General features: G+C 37.5%; 2 protein-coding genes across 16 annotated transcripts in view; one reads left to right on the forward strand and one right to left on the reverse strand.

Moving 5' to 3' along the window:
- Positions 1-979: 979 nt before the first annotated feature.
- Positions 980-15,347, reverse strand: part of LOC125242692 (poly(rC)-binding protein 3) — a 333,013-nt gene continuing 318,645 nt past the window's right edge. For 5 of the 15 annotated variants that reach the window (XM_048151568.1, XM_048151567.1, XM_048151573.1 and 2 more), the window contains 4 exons: positions 15,202-15,307; positions 14,130-14,257; positions 12,748-12,902; positions 6,089-6,805 (listed from right to left, as the gene is read on the reverse strand). In XM_048151568.1, coding sequence (XP_048007525.1) covers positions 6,514-6,805; positions 12,748-12,902; positions 14,130-14,257; positions 15,202-15,307 — 681 coding nt within the window. In that variant the 3' untranslated portion in view covers positions 6,089-6,513. Of the gene's footprint in view, positions 1,196-6,088; positions 6,806-12,747; positions 12,903-14,129; positions 14,258-15,201; positions 15,308-15,347 lie in introns of those variants that run through there. The other 10 variants (XM_048151578.1, XM_048151580.1, XM_048151572.1 and 7 more) reach the window with 6 other exon arrangements.
- LOC125242693 lies at positions 8,315-9,534 on the forward strand. The gene is made up of 2 exons (XM_048151583.1): positions 8,315-8,961; positions 9,112-9,534. Exons 1-2 carry the CDS (start codon positions 8,679-8,681, stop codon positions 9,213-9,215), a joined length of 387 nt encoding a protein of 128 aa, XP_048007540.1. The 5' UTR covers positions 8,315-8,678; the 3' UTR covers positions 9,216-9,534.

A 15,347-nucleotide genomic window follows, 5' to 3' on the forward strand; every position in this document is an offset into this window, starting at 1 on the left:
ATTTATCATAAATCCACAACAATATTAATGTTAAACAAACTTTAACAATCTTTGGCTTTGATCCCTAGACCAATATTATTTATTCGACTTAAATTTTCGGGTAGCCGATGCACACATCACTCGTGTGTTTCAGAGATCTTAGAATTCAAATGTTAAATAAATTAGAAGACTATCACATTTAACAACTCTATTTTTATAAACCTAACGTCTGATTGTAATCGAAGACGACTCTACATGATGCACTGAATGTTCCTTCTCCCCTATCTCCGCTTTTAATGTAAGTTTCTTAAAGGATTTGATCCCATCGGTTTCGTATCGCCGCGCCGCCGCCGCCGCCGCGGCCGAGCGGCGCAACAGTTACTGTAATACCTAATTTCCAGGTCATTACGATTATTTATGTACAAATATTGTCTTTAACCCTCTCACTCTGTTCGCTAATCTAACGCTACGCTACGTCAGCGGGTCCGAGGTCGATAACGCTCTACGCCTACTTTACGCCGACGCTCGACTATACGTACTTTGAACATTTTATTTATTTGTGGTCAGTACTGATCATAACAAAATCAAATTCAACAGATAATTCAATTACTCGACCGCTTAACTCCATAGTAAATTCGATCAGCTTAGCTAAATCCTGTTGCATACATTGTTATTATAATAATAAATTAATAATCCGTGACCAGCGAGCCCAAGTGAAGTTCAAACAAAAATACCAATCGTCGCTATAAAATAAGTGCTTTGTGTCGTCGTCGCTGCTCACGGATTACTCACAATTTTAACGTCAGTCGCTTACATTTTTGGCTGCCAAAATCACGCCGACCTTTCTTAATCGATTACTTGACCGACCTCTCCGAACAATCAATTAAATACAGTGGAGAATAAATATAAGAATATCTAAAATACTTATAAACTCGTAACAAATGTAAACATACGTTCAGCTAGGTATCTAGTTTTGCCAATTGCTTCCCCTCTCGTTTTCGAGATTCCGTTTGGTCTTCGCACTCACTTGAAGAAGTATATCGGAGCCAGTGTCCCGTACTGCGGCTGGAGGTAGTACGCGCGGTCGGCGTGGAGCTTGCACGCGACGGACGCCTGGCCGAGGAGCCCCGCTCAATGGATCGGCGCCTTCACGATGTGGTTCGGCGCGATGTAGTGGTAGCCGGGCAGCGGCAGCCCCGCCGTCTCCATCGTGATCCTGCAACACACCACGACGCCTTTAGCGAGCCCTCTTCGCACACACACTATAACAACTAAATTCATTGACTTGCTTCAACCAACAGTGTACAGAATACAAAATACAACTCCAGAACTACACGAATCCTACGTTTAAGAAAATGTACATTAGAAGAATCAGATTATTACATTAAACAGATGATTGCTAGAATGAATGTGACAAATTATGGATCGCTTGGAAATGGAACAAGAGGAAACAAATATCAGGGCAAAGAAATTCGAATTTCCAAAAATTATAAACATGCCATGATGTAACCCCGATGTGACTGGATATTCTAGGACGTAAATTAAAATGTAAAGGAAACATCTTACCGGGACATCGGATCCAGTGAGCTGAGGAGAGGTACTCGTGGGCGATCGGCGGTTTCGGTTACACGGGATTGTGGTGCCTGGGTAGGCAGGAAAGTGGCTGGGTTCTTGAATAGGAGGCTTTAGATCGGTTCATTTGAGACTTTACCTGCGCTTCATAAGATAACTGCGTAGATAAAGGGAAAGGAAACTAACGTACATTATTATTAATTTTATTAAATATGTACTTGTAACAATACACTTTTACTTAACGATTCTAGCGAGTAATATAATTCCTGAAACGATATGAAAAACGTTAATTAAGTGCCTTAAAATTAACATGATTTATCATTACAAATAAAACTGATCGCGGCGGCGGAATTACAAGTACCGTACAAACACTCCATTGGACCTCGATTTTAATTTTGCACTAACTAATGAAAGGCAGCGCAAAGGCAAACTGCTGTTGCTAGGCGATCTGTTTGCCTTCACCTCGCCCACTGGTACAAATACACAACATCTACACCTACTGTGCAAGTACTAATAGAGACAAACTTCGCAGAAGTAGCACTAACTACAATGCTTTTGAAAGTTAAACATTACATTACAAATTCAAATTAAATGACATCTGAATATACATCAAAACCAAACAAAAAGCGCTTTGCCATCTCTTTTATATAGGTTGATTCACGAAAGCGAAGACGAATGGAATGAACGAAACTTTCATTGAACGAGTGACAGCGTATCGCTATACATTCAGAGCCACCATTTTATTGGTTAATGTGATACACACACGTAAATATGTTCATTTATTCATTCCGTTCGTGCTAGCTCCTGTGAATCGATCTGAGCTGAACACCTCATACCAATCGGTACTAGAACTATCTGTGATATATATCTGCGAACGACACGACACGGGCACACGGGCACCTTTTGAATTAATTGATTTTATTTCATTTCGAGTATAGTCTGAACAGTTTTGACGTTACGATGGAATAATCGGCACAAATAAAACTGATCTAACGTAAATCACTTATTTTACAGTAGATAGTCGAGTAAAAATGAACAAATATGCGACGAGGTAAAGTCTCTGACTGTAATTGTAACGCTGTTGAAATTGGCAAAGCGCTTTGATATTCCCGAGATTACTTTACCTTCGAATGGCAACGTTTAAAATGTGAAAAGTCAGTAACACGACACAATATACCTACAAATCTTCTAACTCTACAAATACCGAACAAACGAGCCAAACGCTTTGTATTCTAAAATGAAACAGTACGATTTCGTGTTTTAAACAACTTTACAATACAATGACCATCAAAAATACTTCCCAAATAACTTTATTGCTTTACAGAAATGTTTATAATCTATCTGACATTGTAATTAGTCGAAGATCTAAAAGCGAGTAATTCTGAAGTATAGTTTGATGATTTTGCTAGACACCCTGTATTTATTCGAATAGAAATATGTACAATCTTTCATACGCGAAGCATTGTATTCCAAATAGAATAATTATAATTTAAGCATCTATGTATTTTCTACTATTGTCACGATCCCTAGTTATCGATAGTCATCATAATTACAATACGATTAATTGTTTACCGAGGCAGTATACAGAGATTTAGCACTTTTATATTATGATAAATATTTACCAATACCAACTGTTGCGGCATATTCTAACCGTTTCCGCTCATGTTTTTTTTAATTAACTGACGTCAAAACACCGCTTTTGAAAATTGTTTTACTTTCTTAAATATGTGTGTACGACAATAAATTATAGGAATATTGATAAACATCATTATACTTAATACATTTTGAACATGGAAACTTGTAATTATTATGCACATTAATGTGGCGGATGAAATGTTAACAATTAATGACGTTTTCAGATAGTAAATGTAAGTCGGGAAATTAAAGGGTAAAGAAGACTTCTCATCTTGAATCTTTACTCCTTTTATAGCAGAGGTGCCCTTTCTTGACAACACATTTTAATTTCTAATGAATTCCTGGCACATATATTATGGACCCTTTTGTAAATAAATCACTAGCAATGACTGTTTAGTGTTTTAACGCGATGCACTTTTATAAAATTTTGATAAAATAAGCCTTTTTCATAAGAAAATAATCAAATGATCACTCGACTAGACAACCCCATTTGTACCCTATGGGGACTTTTAATCCAGAAGTGGATCTTTAATAAACTAAGAACGTTTGCCAATTACTTTACAACCACATTTTTATTCCTTAAATGCAACTGTATATTTTGGTTTAAAACAAGCTTATCAAGATTATGCAATACTATGGCAGACATTACTTAGAAAAACGTTGACACAATGTAAGGGTTTAGGATATTTATAGGTGAAAGTGATTTTAGATTTCAATGTATGGTGTAAAATATTTTTTTTACTTTCTAATAAATTATCCATTCTTTGACTGCAATAGTATTAGACAATCCTTTCTTATAACTACGAAGCCTAAAACGTTAAACTAAATAAACTTACAAGCAAAAAATACGAATTGTATCGTAAAGAAACGCATCCATTGTTAATTTCATGAATGTCAGTCGTCGTCAATTAATTATAATTACATGATTAAACTCCGTTAGTCAACTTACGTGACGTATAAATTATTTTGACGTCTTAGCCTACTCGTATAATGATTTCTGGAATTTAGTTTCGGCAAGTCCGATTTTATACACATTTTCTATACATCATGGCGAACATCGTAGTTCTTTTAGATAAATTAAATAATGATGTGTTCTCAAATGATTGATGATTTGTGTGTGTGTGGATTGAGTGAGCACCTTCCGAAAATAAAAAAAAATATGCTGATCATTTAGTAAAAGTTCTAAAACAATTGTAAAACGAATCTCTGAATTTGTAAAAAGATAAATCAAAAGATACAGCCATTAACATGTGCTCACTCAGTTCTCACAAACTACCAACGAAAACAGTGAATATATTCATTTAACATATAATATTTATATACTAACATTTAGTAAAAAATAGGCCAACCTACCTCTATAAATATTAGATCACCTAGTGACGTATTAAATTTTTTACAAATAGTTTCTTATGCTCACTCAATCCACACACTTTTGAAAAGCCGAATTTTGATGAAAAACATAAGATTTAGACCGCTATTATATGTGTATAGTTTAGTAAAAGTGAAATGGGAATTTGTAAAATACAAAACAAACCACTAACGTGTCAGGTTTTTTTATAATAAATTTTTGTAAGTGCTCACTCAGTCCACACGTTTTGAGAAAGTTAAAAATGTAAATATCTTACGATTTGTAGCACCTAAGACACTCGAAAGTACTTCAACATTTAGTAAAAATTTTTACTAAATATCCACCATCTAATATTTTATATTCGTTGTCTGGTTTTAAAGATATTCAGACATAACTTTTCTCATACAAATGTATCAAGTAGGGTGACCACACTATGTCGGCTCCTGATTTACCCCACCTTCCCATTGTCATATTGAGATTGGGGAGTTTCGTTCAATTTTGATAATAGTTCACCGGATTTGTAAGTGGGAGCGAGAAAAGAATAACTATTTCTCGCTCCCACTTACAAATCCGGTACGCTCATCTGTTAGCGCGATTAGATTACCAGGTTCTGTTTCTTACTAGTGAAGTATTATATTCTTTGTTTCTTACCAATTATCATTCATGTCCTTTTTAATGCATGCATGTCGATATGGTTATTATCCTGACGTCGATAAAAATTACACAATACACATCATCACTAGGCCAAGAACATAACCTAAAAACAGTTTGCAGATGGATAATTAATATGGTATTAGTTTAATATTATCAAAATTGAACGAACGAAACTCCCCAATCTCAATATGACAATGGGAAGGTGGGGAAAATCAGGAGCCGACATAGTGTAGTCACCCTACTTGATACATTTGTATGAGAAAAGTTATGTCTGAATATCTTTAAAACCAGACAACGAATATAAAATATTAGATGGTGGATATTTAGTAAAAATTTTTACTAAATGTTGAAGTACTTTCGAGTGTCTTAGGTGCTACAAATCGTAAGATATTTACATTTTTAACTTTCTCAAAACGTGTGGACTGAGTGAGCACTTACAAAAATTTATTATAAAAAAACCTGACACGTTAGTGGTTCGTTTTGTATTTTACAAATTCCCATTTCACTTTTACTAAACTATACACATATAATAGCGGTCTAAATCTTATGTTTTTCATCAAAATTCGGCTTTTCAAAAGTGTGTGGATTGAGTGAGCATAAGAAACTATTTGTAAAAAATTTAATACGTCACTAGGTGATCTAATATTTATAGAGGTAGGTTGGCCTATTTTTTACTAAATGTTAGTATATAAATATTATATGTTAAATGAATATATTCACTGTTTTCGTTGGTAGTTTGTGAGAACTGAGTGAGCACATGTTAATGGCTGTATCTTTTGATTTATCTTTTTACAAATTCAGAGATTCGTTTTACAATTGTTTTAGAACTTTTACTAAATGATCAGCATATTTTTTTTTATTTTCGGAAGGTGCTCACTCAATCCACACACACACGATGATTTTGTCAGTTCCCGTAACATCGGTTACGTCAGAAGTTGGAGTGATTTAAGAAACAGGTCGTCAATTTCATCTTGTCCTATCAAATCGACCACGAAACGTCGAAAGTAAGGTCCATTCGATTTTAAGCTGAGTTTTCTTTACATTTAACAAAATGTACAGCTGCAATATCGCATGTTCACTTTATGAATGAATTACATGTCATTTTGCATCTCGAAGTTTATGCATAGCTTATCAGCATCAGATTTATGTTTCATTTTGAATTAACAATCTGCGACGCTGATAAATAAATATAAACCTACAATCCGACAGCGAAAAACTAAGTTTAAAATCGAACGACTACACATCGGACATCTAATCGCGTCAGCCGAACGTCCTAACCCTAGCGTGCCGAGTAACGACGAGACCCAGACCGAGCTCGCACGTATCTAATAGGGGTTGTATTTGTTCCGCTCTTTGGAGGTCTTGGTGGGGGTCTCGTCGTCGCTGCGGCGGTTGAAGGGCTTGTGCGAGCGGTGCACGCCGGTGGTCTGCACGGGCTGCGGCGCGGAGCCGGCCAGCAGGTCGGTGAGGCCGCCGAGCGCGGACAGCGAGTTGAGCGCGCCGAGCGCGCCGGTCTTGGTGAGCAGCTGCGCCAGCGGGATGGCGGAGGCGAGCGGGCTGGAGCCGGCCGCGGCGCCGCTGCTGGAGCCCTCTAGATTCGCCTTCTGAAGCTCCACACTGCGGGAGCGGGACAGGACTTGTAAAGGGTTAGGCGACCAGCGGGGCCGGCTCGACGGCGGGGTGAAAGGTTAGGGTTGCGTGAGGTCAGGTTAGTTTTACGCCCTTGAAGAGCCTACCGATAAGACGAACGATCTCATAGTGTTTCTGCAACTAGACTATTTATTTACATACTTGAAATTTCAGTTTCAAAAGATGGAGAGAAAATAATGTACAATAACATTGGACGTGCAAAGCGGTTTTATTTTATTTACATTATTATGTATGAATATAATTGATTTATGTATATACTTCCGCAATACCAACCCTATCCTACCCTAATCACTACATAGTATAAAACAAAGTCGCTTTCTCTGTCCCTATGTCCCTATGTATGCTTAAATCTTTAAAACTACGCAAGGTTTACATGTAGGTATAGTACCCGTGCGAAGCCGGAGCCGGTCGCTAGTTGAAATAATAAAAAAGTAATTAGGAAAAAAGTTTAAAGTCATTTAAATATCCCTCGATTTCGACTTTTAATCGTTCCATCATTCGTGTCAAATTTGTATTGCTAAACGCCACGGCTTCAATGGCGCCTTTGAACTGACGAGACATTCATATTTATTCATGACGCTTGAAAATTGCGACAAAACTTTTGGTCGTAATTCTCAGCGAGACGGCGATCTCTTTTATAAGTTTGCAGAAATGTAAGGATTTTTACTAGTTATCGAGTTTATTGAATTAAGATATCGGAAGTTTAGTTATTTAGTTATACCTAACTACTATAATTGCTTACATCTAACAAAACATGTCAACGAGTTTCTATTTTTTAAAGAAATATACAATAAACTGCAAATCTTATCACCAACCTAACCCTACGCACACAATAACGATTCACCGAAATTACATCGAACTTTATAGTTCAGAAATCGAGCCGACCCGTCAAAAGGTAAAGATAAATCAGAGGATAATTGTGGGATGTTAAAATAATTGATTCTCAGGGGCCGGGCGTGACTCAAAACGGAGAGGTAAGTCATTTGGTAGGCAGAGGATAAGGCAAGTGTGTGTTGTGTGTGTACCCTCGTTTGACCTACTAAACTTTTGATCGAATATGAATTTCGCCGAAGGTTTTATATAAGTTTGAGTTACTTATTAATATAGCTTTGAAAGAAACTCTGAACTTGTATGTTTTGGAAAGAAAAATGCAGTAACTGTGATTGGACAATCATTTTGATTTTGAAAGCTTAAGTAGTACCTGCGAGCTAAATAAAAGCTGTAACAACGAATAGGTGACAAGTTTGATTGATAGCTACATTAAATAATAAAAAAATACATTATGCGGCAATCCTCGTCGAAGAAAGATGTTTGACAGTCAGGTGCCACAAAATAAAAGCCTACGCAAAGGATAGCATCAATTTGAAGAGCACGCTTTTTCTCATAAAATAACCTTTGTTAGGGCCACTTGCACGGAACAAGGGGTTAACTAAATAAATAGTGGGTTAATAAACCCGGGATTAACTCGTTAAAATTTTAACCCCGATCTTTTGTTGCACCATTGAAAACTAACTTAGGGTTAGCTAACCCGACAGTTTTTTTATTTTAAGCAGGCAACATTATTACTTTTTCAATCCGTTCTATAAACCAGCCAAATATTAAAGAACGAATGATGAATGGAAATGTATGTCTATCTCTTTTACGCCACAACATGGGGCGTAATACTATCTTTCTTTAAAGCAACACGGCATGATATTTCGTCTAGGCGTATTATATTTGTGTCATGAGATGCCGCTGCTGTGTACTGTTTACTTTACTGTTTTGTTTTTATCAGCTCTGATGACGAACGGTTGCACTCCTGCCTGTTTTCACAGTTTGTGTCTTGAAAGAAGAGCGTAAAATGGACAACGATAAAAAGCCACGTGTGCGTGCTCCGAACTTCACAAAAAGTGATTTTCTACTTTTGTGTAGTACGGTGGAAAAACATAAACAAGTAATTGAAAATAAGAAAACGGACGGAGCACAACTCCTTCTTAAACAAAAGGCTTGGCAAGAGGTCATGAGGGAATACAATTCTTCCACGACCGGTTCTAGTCGAACGTTAGAAAGCCTTCAGCAAACGTATAAAAACCTGAAGAAAAAGGCAAAAAAGACTGCCTCTGACAAGAAGATGGGTATTCCAGGTATGAACTCTAAATTTAACTATGTGAGCTCTTACTACTACCTATTATCGCGGTTGCTAAACAACTTAAAATAGGTCGCATCACGATGCATTAAATTTAGAGTTGTAATATTGTATTGCCTATTTAAAACGGTTTCTTTTTTGTTTACAGTGGATAGCGCCACTTTGGTGCTAAACCTTGAAGAGTATGGTAGTGACTGGGGCAAAGTTGCTGCAAATACAGGTGCTAGCGAAACTTCGTGTTCGCAGCATTAAAGAAAGAAGCAAGAAAAAGTGATACAAATTTGAAAAGAAATATTATGGGTACAGGTAGGTATGTTGTGGAATCAAGTCAGAAAAAAGGAGCCTCACTGACTTTCATTTCTGGAGTAGGTACTAATGATGTCACAGCTCATTTCATCACAAGCTGCCTTGAAAACTATTTTATTATTAATCTCTTTATTTCTTTTAAGTCTATTAATATTATTATTTGGATACATATTGAACAACACAGAATGAAAGGGCTTACAATAAATTGTCTCTCAATAAATGACCAATTACAAATATTTTATTATCATTATTAATGTGTGATTATTTAATAGGAGGTGGGCCACCACCTAACATTGAAAATGATCCGGTTTTGGAAAAAGTCAAAGTCCTTGCTGGACCGGTAATGGACCTTGCTGAACCGGTGTTTACACAATTTATGACGGAGACCGCAGTCTTATGGCAACCCAAAATGTACCACCAATAGAACTTCAGAACATGAGATCAGGTAAAATTTTACTTCTCTCTTTCTTCTCTTCTTAGCCTTTCTCTACTCTTTGGGTGTAAGCCTCCTCCAATCTTTGCCACTCGCCTCGGTTTTGTGCTACCTGGAGCAAAACTGTCCTTACAAGTATAGATGAGGTTGTGTTTGCCAGCTGGGCCTCAACTTGTGTAGATCCCCACGGGCCTGGCTTGTGGCGTTTTTATGCAAGCCCCACAAGCCAGGCCCATGGAAAGCAACCGGATCCTTCCGGCCCAGTCTTACCATGTCTGCATCTGACTCTATACATAAAACATACAAATCAAATCCATTAATTTTAATTATTTGGTTTGAATTGTTGATGGTATTTCAAACAACATTTCAATACTAATATTTCAGATTCTACATTATTGGATTCCTATATGCAAGAAACTGAAGATAATTATGATTGCCAGAACGAGACATATTTTGCTAATGACAAAACAAATACTAAGAAAAAAACACACAATTTATTGACTTGTGAGTATTGTTTTTCTCTAATATTATTGTGGTTAGTATCTTGAATTTAATTTAGAATTGGTTAGCTTGCAAATTACTAATTTTTCATTTTTAGATAGTATTTCAAACAACATTAAAATATTAATATGTATTTCAGCTTCTACAATAACTGATCCGGTTATTCAAGAGAATCCAGATCAAGTTGATTGCCAGGATGAGACATATTTTACTAATGACAGAGCGAATTTGAAGAAAAAGCCACACCATTTATTGACTCGTGAGTATTGTTTGTCTTTATAATATAATATATAGGCACTAAAGTTAGTACTCTAGTAGTAGAGTTAATGTGATTGTAGGAAATCAAATGTAGGGTAAATCTTCAGTAACTAGCCAATTTTAGTAACTGGCCACTAAAAATGATTTCTATTTATATGTTAACAAAGTTCATTTTAGTATATATTAAGTAAAAACCCAATAACTAGCCACATTTTAGTTACTGGCCGCTTAATACTAAAATGAATCCTATTTAAAGATGAAGAGAACTCAATTTAGTATAAGCAAAAAATGGCCAGTTACTAGATTTGTCTACTAGCCACCCTTTCAATAACTGGCCGCCTCTTACTAAAATGAGTTCTATTCACTTATAAACAGAATTCATTTTTGCGACGTACCTAAAGGTGGCTAGTTATTAATAGGTGGCCAGTTACTGGCGAATTACCCTATCTTTATGAAAGTAGTAATATTATCAAAATTTTAATTAAAAATAATAAGGCCGTTAATTGAATCACCTCCAGCTGGCCAGCTTAGTCAATCTTAATGGATCCGGAGGTGAGGCTACCTAATTTATTTGTCCTATAGTATATATTTATTTATTTCAGGAAAACGGAAACCAGATGCTCAAAATAAACAGACTGTAGCTGACAAATTTAAACTACTTGCTGCAGAAAAAGTTGAGTTACTGGAGCTGCAAAAGGAGTTGGTTAGGAGTCAATTAGATGAGCAACAAAAACAAGCAGAACATAACCCCAGACATTGAGAGAAATGGAGGCAGAAGATGCAAAAAAAAATACTTACATAATGATAAACTTAGAGAAATGGAGATGGAGGAAATGAAGAGGAGATATATATTTAATGAAAAAATGAGGCAATATTAATCTCTAATCGCCCAACTTTCATACCTATATGATCAATATGTGACTGTGCACGGGAAAACGTCCCACTTTGTCAATTGCTATAAAGCCTCACGCCGTTCTGACGTCAGGTTGGCGCGCATAGCCGTGTATCGCCCCAACGTGTGGGAACTCGAACTATAGAGACATTGAACCCCGCTCGGGAAGGTCATTTCAAATTATTATTGAAATAAAAAAAATATTTGTTTTGATTGACATTTGTTTTATTTGAATGTTCCAAGTACTACTCGTTGTAATGTAATACTCTATGAGCTTACCAAATCTACCATTGAATGTTAGATTTAATAAGCGCATCGAAAATCGAAATTACACCCTGAAAGTTCTTACATAAGGCCTTATTATAATTGCAACGATAGACCGTTATTTAATAACTTTAACTTGATTAAGCTAATCTCCCAAAATGTTGCTCAATCAGTACCTGACGAGCGTTCTGTCCTGCTGTATTTACACCCGATCTATTGTTAGGCACCACTGCAATCTCATCTGATGTATTGTCCAATATTGGAGGATATTCTGGGTCAACAGGTGGTTCAAGATCATTTTGCAGACGAGCAATATTATGCAACACACATGTAGCGATGATTATTCCCGGTACTCTGCTTAAATGGACTTGAATACCTCTGCTAACAATAGGAAATCTTCGCTTCCAAATACCAAAGGTACGCTCGATAACATTCCTAGTTCTGGTCTGTGACTCGTTATATAGAGATTGACTAGGAGATGTCACATTTCCGAGAGGTGTCATCATAAATGGCGTTTGTGCATATCCCGAATCACCAAGCAGACAGTAATTTCCATATGTTCCTTGAAGAAAATGTCTGCGTTGATTACTATTATCCCAAATGTGAGAATCGTGTGCAGACCCATGCCAGCGTGCAACAACATCGGTAAACAGTAGATCAGCAATAATAATAATAAGTCGTTAATATCAGAAAATAATAATAAGTCGTTGATCATATTTATTTGTTCTCTCCGACAACACGTCAAAGAAATTTCCAAATTGTGCGCCATTTTACTAGTACTAACCCAGAGTTAGCGATTTAACCCTGCGTCGTCGGCGGGTTAAATATTTAACAATTTAACCCAGAGTTAAACCCTAAACTTTAATGGTGCAACACAAATTATTAGTTTAACCCCGTGTTAGCGGTTAACCCGGTGTTAGTTGGCTTAACCCTAGTTGGTGCAAGTGGCCCTTATACAATCACCGATTATTTGGTAATAAAAATGTAGACGCGAAAGAGTCACTGCACACTTCTTTGATCATCCACAGATAACATAGACGGTACTGACAAATCTAATAAAACCTTCGAGGAAAACCCGTTCGACAAAGATCTTCGGCCAAGCGCTGGGCCTCGTGAGCTCGCCGCCTTACCTCATGTTGATGAGATACTGAGCCAGCGCCACGGAGTCGGGGTTGCCGGAGATGGTGATGGTGCGGTCCGTGCTGCCGCCTTCGCGCTCCTCGCAGTTCGATATCCGGATCATGGCGCCCGAGATCTGCCGGATCTCCGCGATCTTGGTGCCGCCCTGTGGGGAAAATATAGGTATTGCAAATGTGACATAGGTATTGAAACATTATTCAAACATGAGTATGTTTGAGAAATATTTCTACTATTTTATAATATTTTGCCCTTCACAGACCCTGGGACACTCGAGTTTCATCTGGCGCCAAGTCACCAACATGATTTTTTTTTTTTAAATCCCATTGTATATTAAATTACTCATCAGATTATCGGAAGTATTACCTTCCCGATGATGCACCCATTGCACCCAATGAGTAAATTGGGCACGCTCGTCTCATGCGACTATCCTGGGTTCGGAGTGTCCGCAGTAAGATATTCCTCGTAAAACGCACTTGTGTTTAGGATCTACGGTGTGAGGTGAACACCTTTTGGACGTTGAGCAGTATAAAAAAAATAAAAATTGGGGACACCTTACACAGATCAACTTAGCCCCAAACTAAGCAAAGTTTGTACTATGGGTGCTAAGCGACGATATACATACTTAAATAGATAAATACATAGAAAACATCCGAGAGCGAGCAATGCGCCGATAGAAGGCGGCCGTTGGCATCATGCCACACTGATCTTCAAGTCACAGGTTATATTATGGAATGTTGGTAAGTACCTTGTCGATGAGCTCGTCGGGCACGGTCAACTCGTGCGAATGCTGTTTGGAGGCTGGGTATAATTATCTACGATGTGAAATGAATACCCTTCCGAAGGCGAGCAATGCGCCGATAGAAGGCGGCCATTGGCATCGTGTCACACTGATCTTCAAGTCACAGGTTATATTATGGAATGTTGGTAAGTACCTTGTCGATGAGCTCGTCGGGCACGGTCAACTCGTGTGAATGCTGGTTTGGAGGCTGGGTATAAGGATCTACGATGTGAAATCAAGCGTCTACCTATTCATACTAAAAAAAAAAGTTAATTTTCCGAAGGCGAGCAATGCGCTGATAGAAGGCAGCCGTTGGCATCATGCCACACTGATCTTCAAGTCACAGGTTATATTATGGAATGTTGGTAAGTACCTTGTCGATGAGCTCGTCGGGCACAGTCAACTCGTGCGAATGCTGTTTGGAGGCTGGGTATAAGGATCTACGATGTGAAGTCAAACGTCTACCTATTCATACTAAAAAAAAAAAAAGTGAATTTTCCGAAGGCGAGCAATACGCTGATAGAAGGCGGCCGTTGGCATCATGCCACACTGATCTTCAAGTCGCAGGTTATATTATGGAATGTTGGCAAGTACCTTGCCGATGATGCAGCCGATGAGCTCGTTGGGCACGGTCATTTCGTGCGACTGCTGGTTGGTGGCGGGCTGGTTGCGCGACTGGTTGGATGTGCGCAGCTGCGAGCCCGCCAACGCTGCCAGTGCTGCTTTCGTATGGAAACATTATTCAATATGAGTATATAAGGTATAATCACTATTAGAGACTCTTCAGACAATACTGTGATTTTATGTCTCTCTACAATTGTCGAATAAAATTATGTGAAACAGAGCAGTTCGGGAAACAACAATCAACGCTTCTACGAATAACATACAACGAATTTTATTATTCAGTTATCATTATAGGCGCCAATGTATATGGGAAACTAATTGGTATAAAAAAAAATTGTTGGGAATACCGAAATCTTGTAGACTTGCTCATGACTTAGATTAATAATGTAAGTAACTTGACCTGTAATGTCAGTTATAAAAATACTAACTACTTAGTTAGAAACATATTGCAATCACATTTCATTATTTGCATATGTACATTCCATACTGTAAACTCAAATAAAAAGAAATCTGACTTTTACATAGCGTCTGATATCCAAATATTGGATAAACTAAAATTATAGTTCAATATGAAAAGTCAGATGTCTTATGCCCGTTTAGTATATTATGGTCAGTTCCTTGTTAGGGTTTTAGTTTTTCTACTCTACAAACTAGCTACGAATTAAAAGGGACATCAAAATTAACGATTAATAAAAATATAGTTATTTAGTCTATGGCTTATAGTTTCGGACCATGTAGGTATTGTAGGTATATATTGAATAAGGAAATAATCACACTAATTTAATATCTGAACCTGATTTTTATTTAAAAAAAATCAGAAATATTAAGGTACTTACAGCGATAGTAGATAGTTGAAAACGACATTTTCATGAGCACGTAATTCAATAAAGTTACTGAACACAATATGTATATTGTACAGAAGGATGTTATTGTTATACAAACAATTTAAATCGTTTATCATCACGTAAGTCTTCAAAACTATAAGCCGCAGTGTTCGGGAATAATATAAAAAAATAAAAAGGTAAAAATGGGTAATACGTGCTTTTGCCTATACCTGCCGGGTTGAGGCCGCCCGCGCCGCCCGGCGCCAGCCCGCCCAGCCCCAGCGCCGCCAGCCCCGCCAGCGGCGACTTGGCCAGCCCGCCCATCTACAACACGACACGACTATTCAACTCTCACACAATCATC

Source organism: Leguminivora glycinivorella, chromosome 3, assembly GCF_023078275.1.
Source record: "Leguminivora glycinivorella isolate SPB_JAAS2020 chromosome 3, LegGlyc_1.1, whole genome shotgun sequence".
Taxonomy (NCBI): Eukaryota; Metazoa; Arthropoda; class Insecta; order Lepidoptera; family Tortricidae; genus Leguminivora; species Leguminivora glycinivorella.

Excerpts from the sequence above, each read along its gene's own strand:
- LOC125242693 (XM_048151583.1), top strand. The coding sequence starts at position 8,679 with ATGGACAACGATAAAAAGCCACGTGTGCGTGCTCCGAACTTCACAAAA. Across the intron at positions 8,962-9,111 it reads CAAGAAGATGGGTATTCCAG|TGGATAGCGCCACTTTGGTG; the intron begins GTATGAACTCTA and ends TTTTGTTTACAG.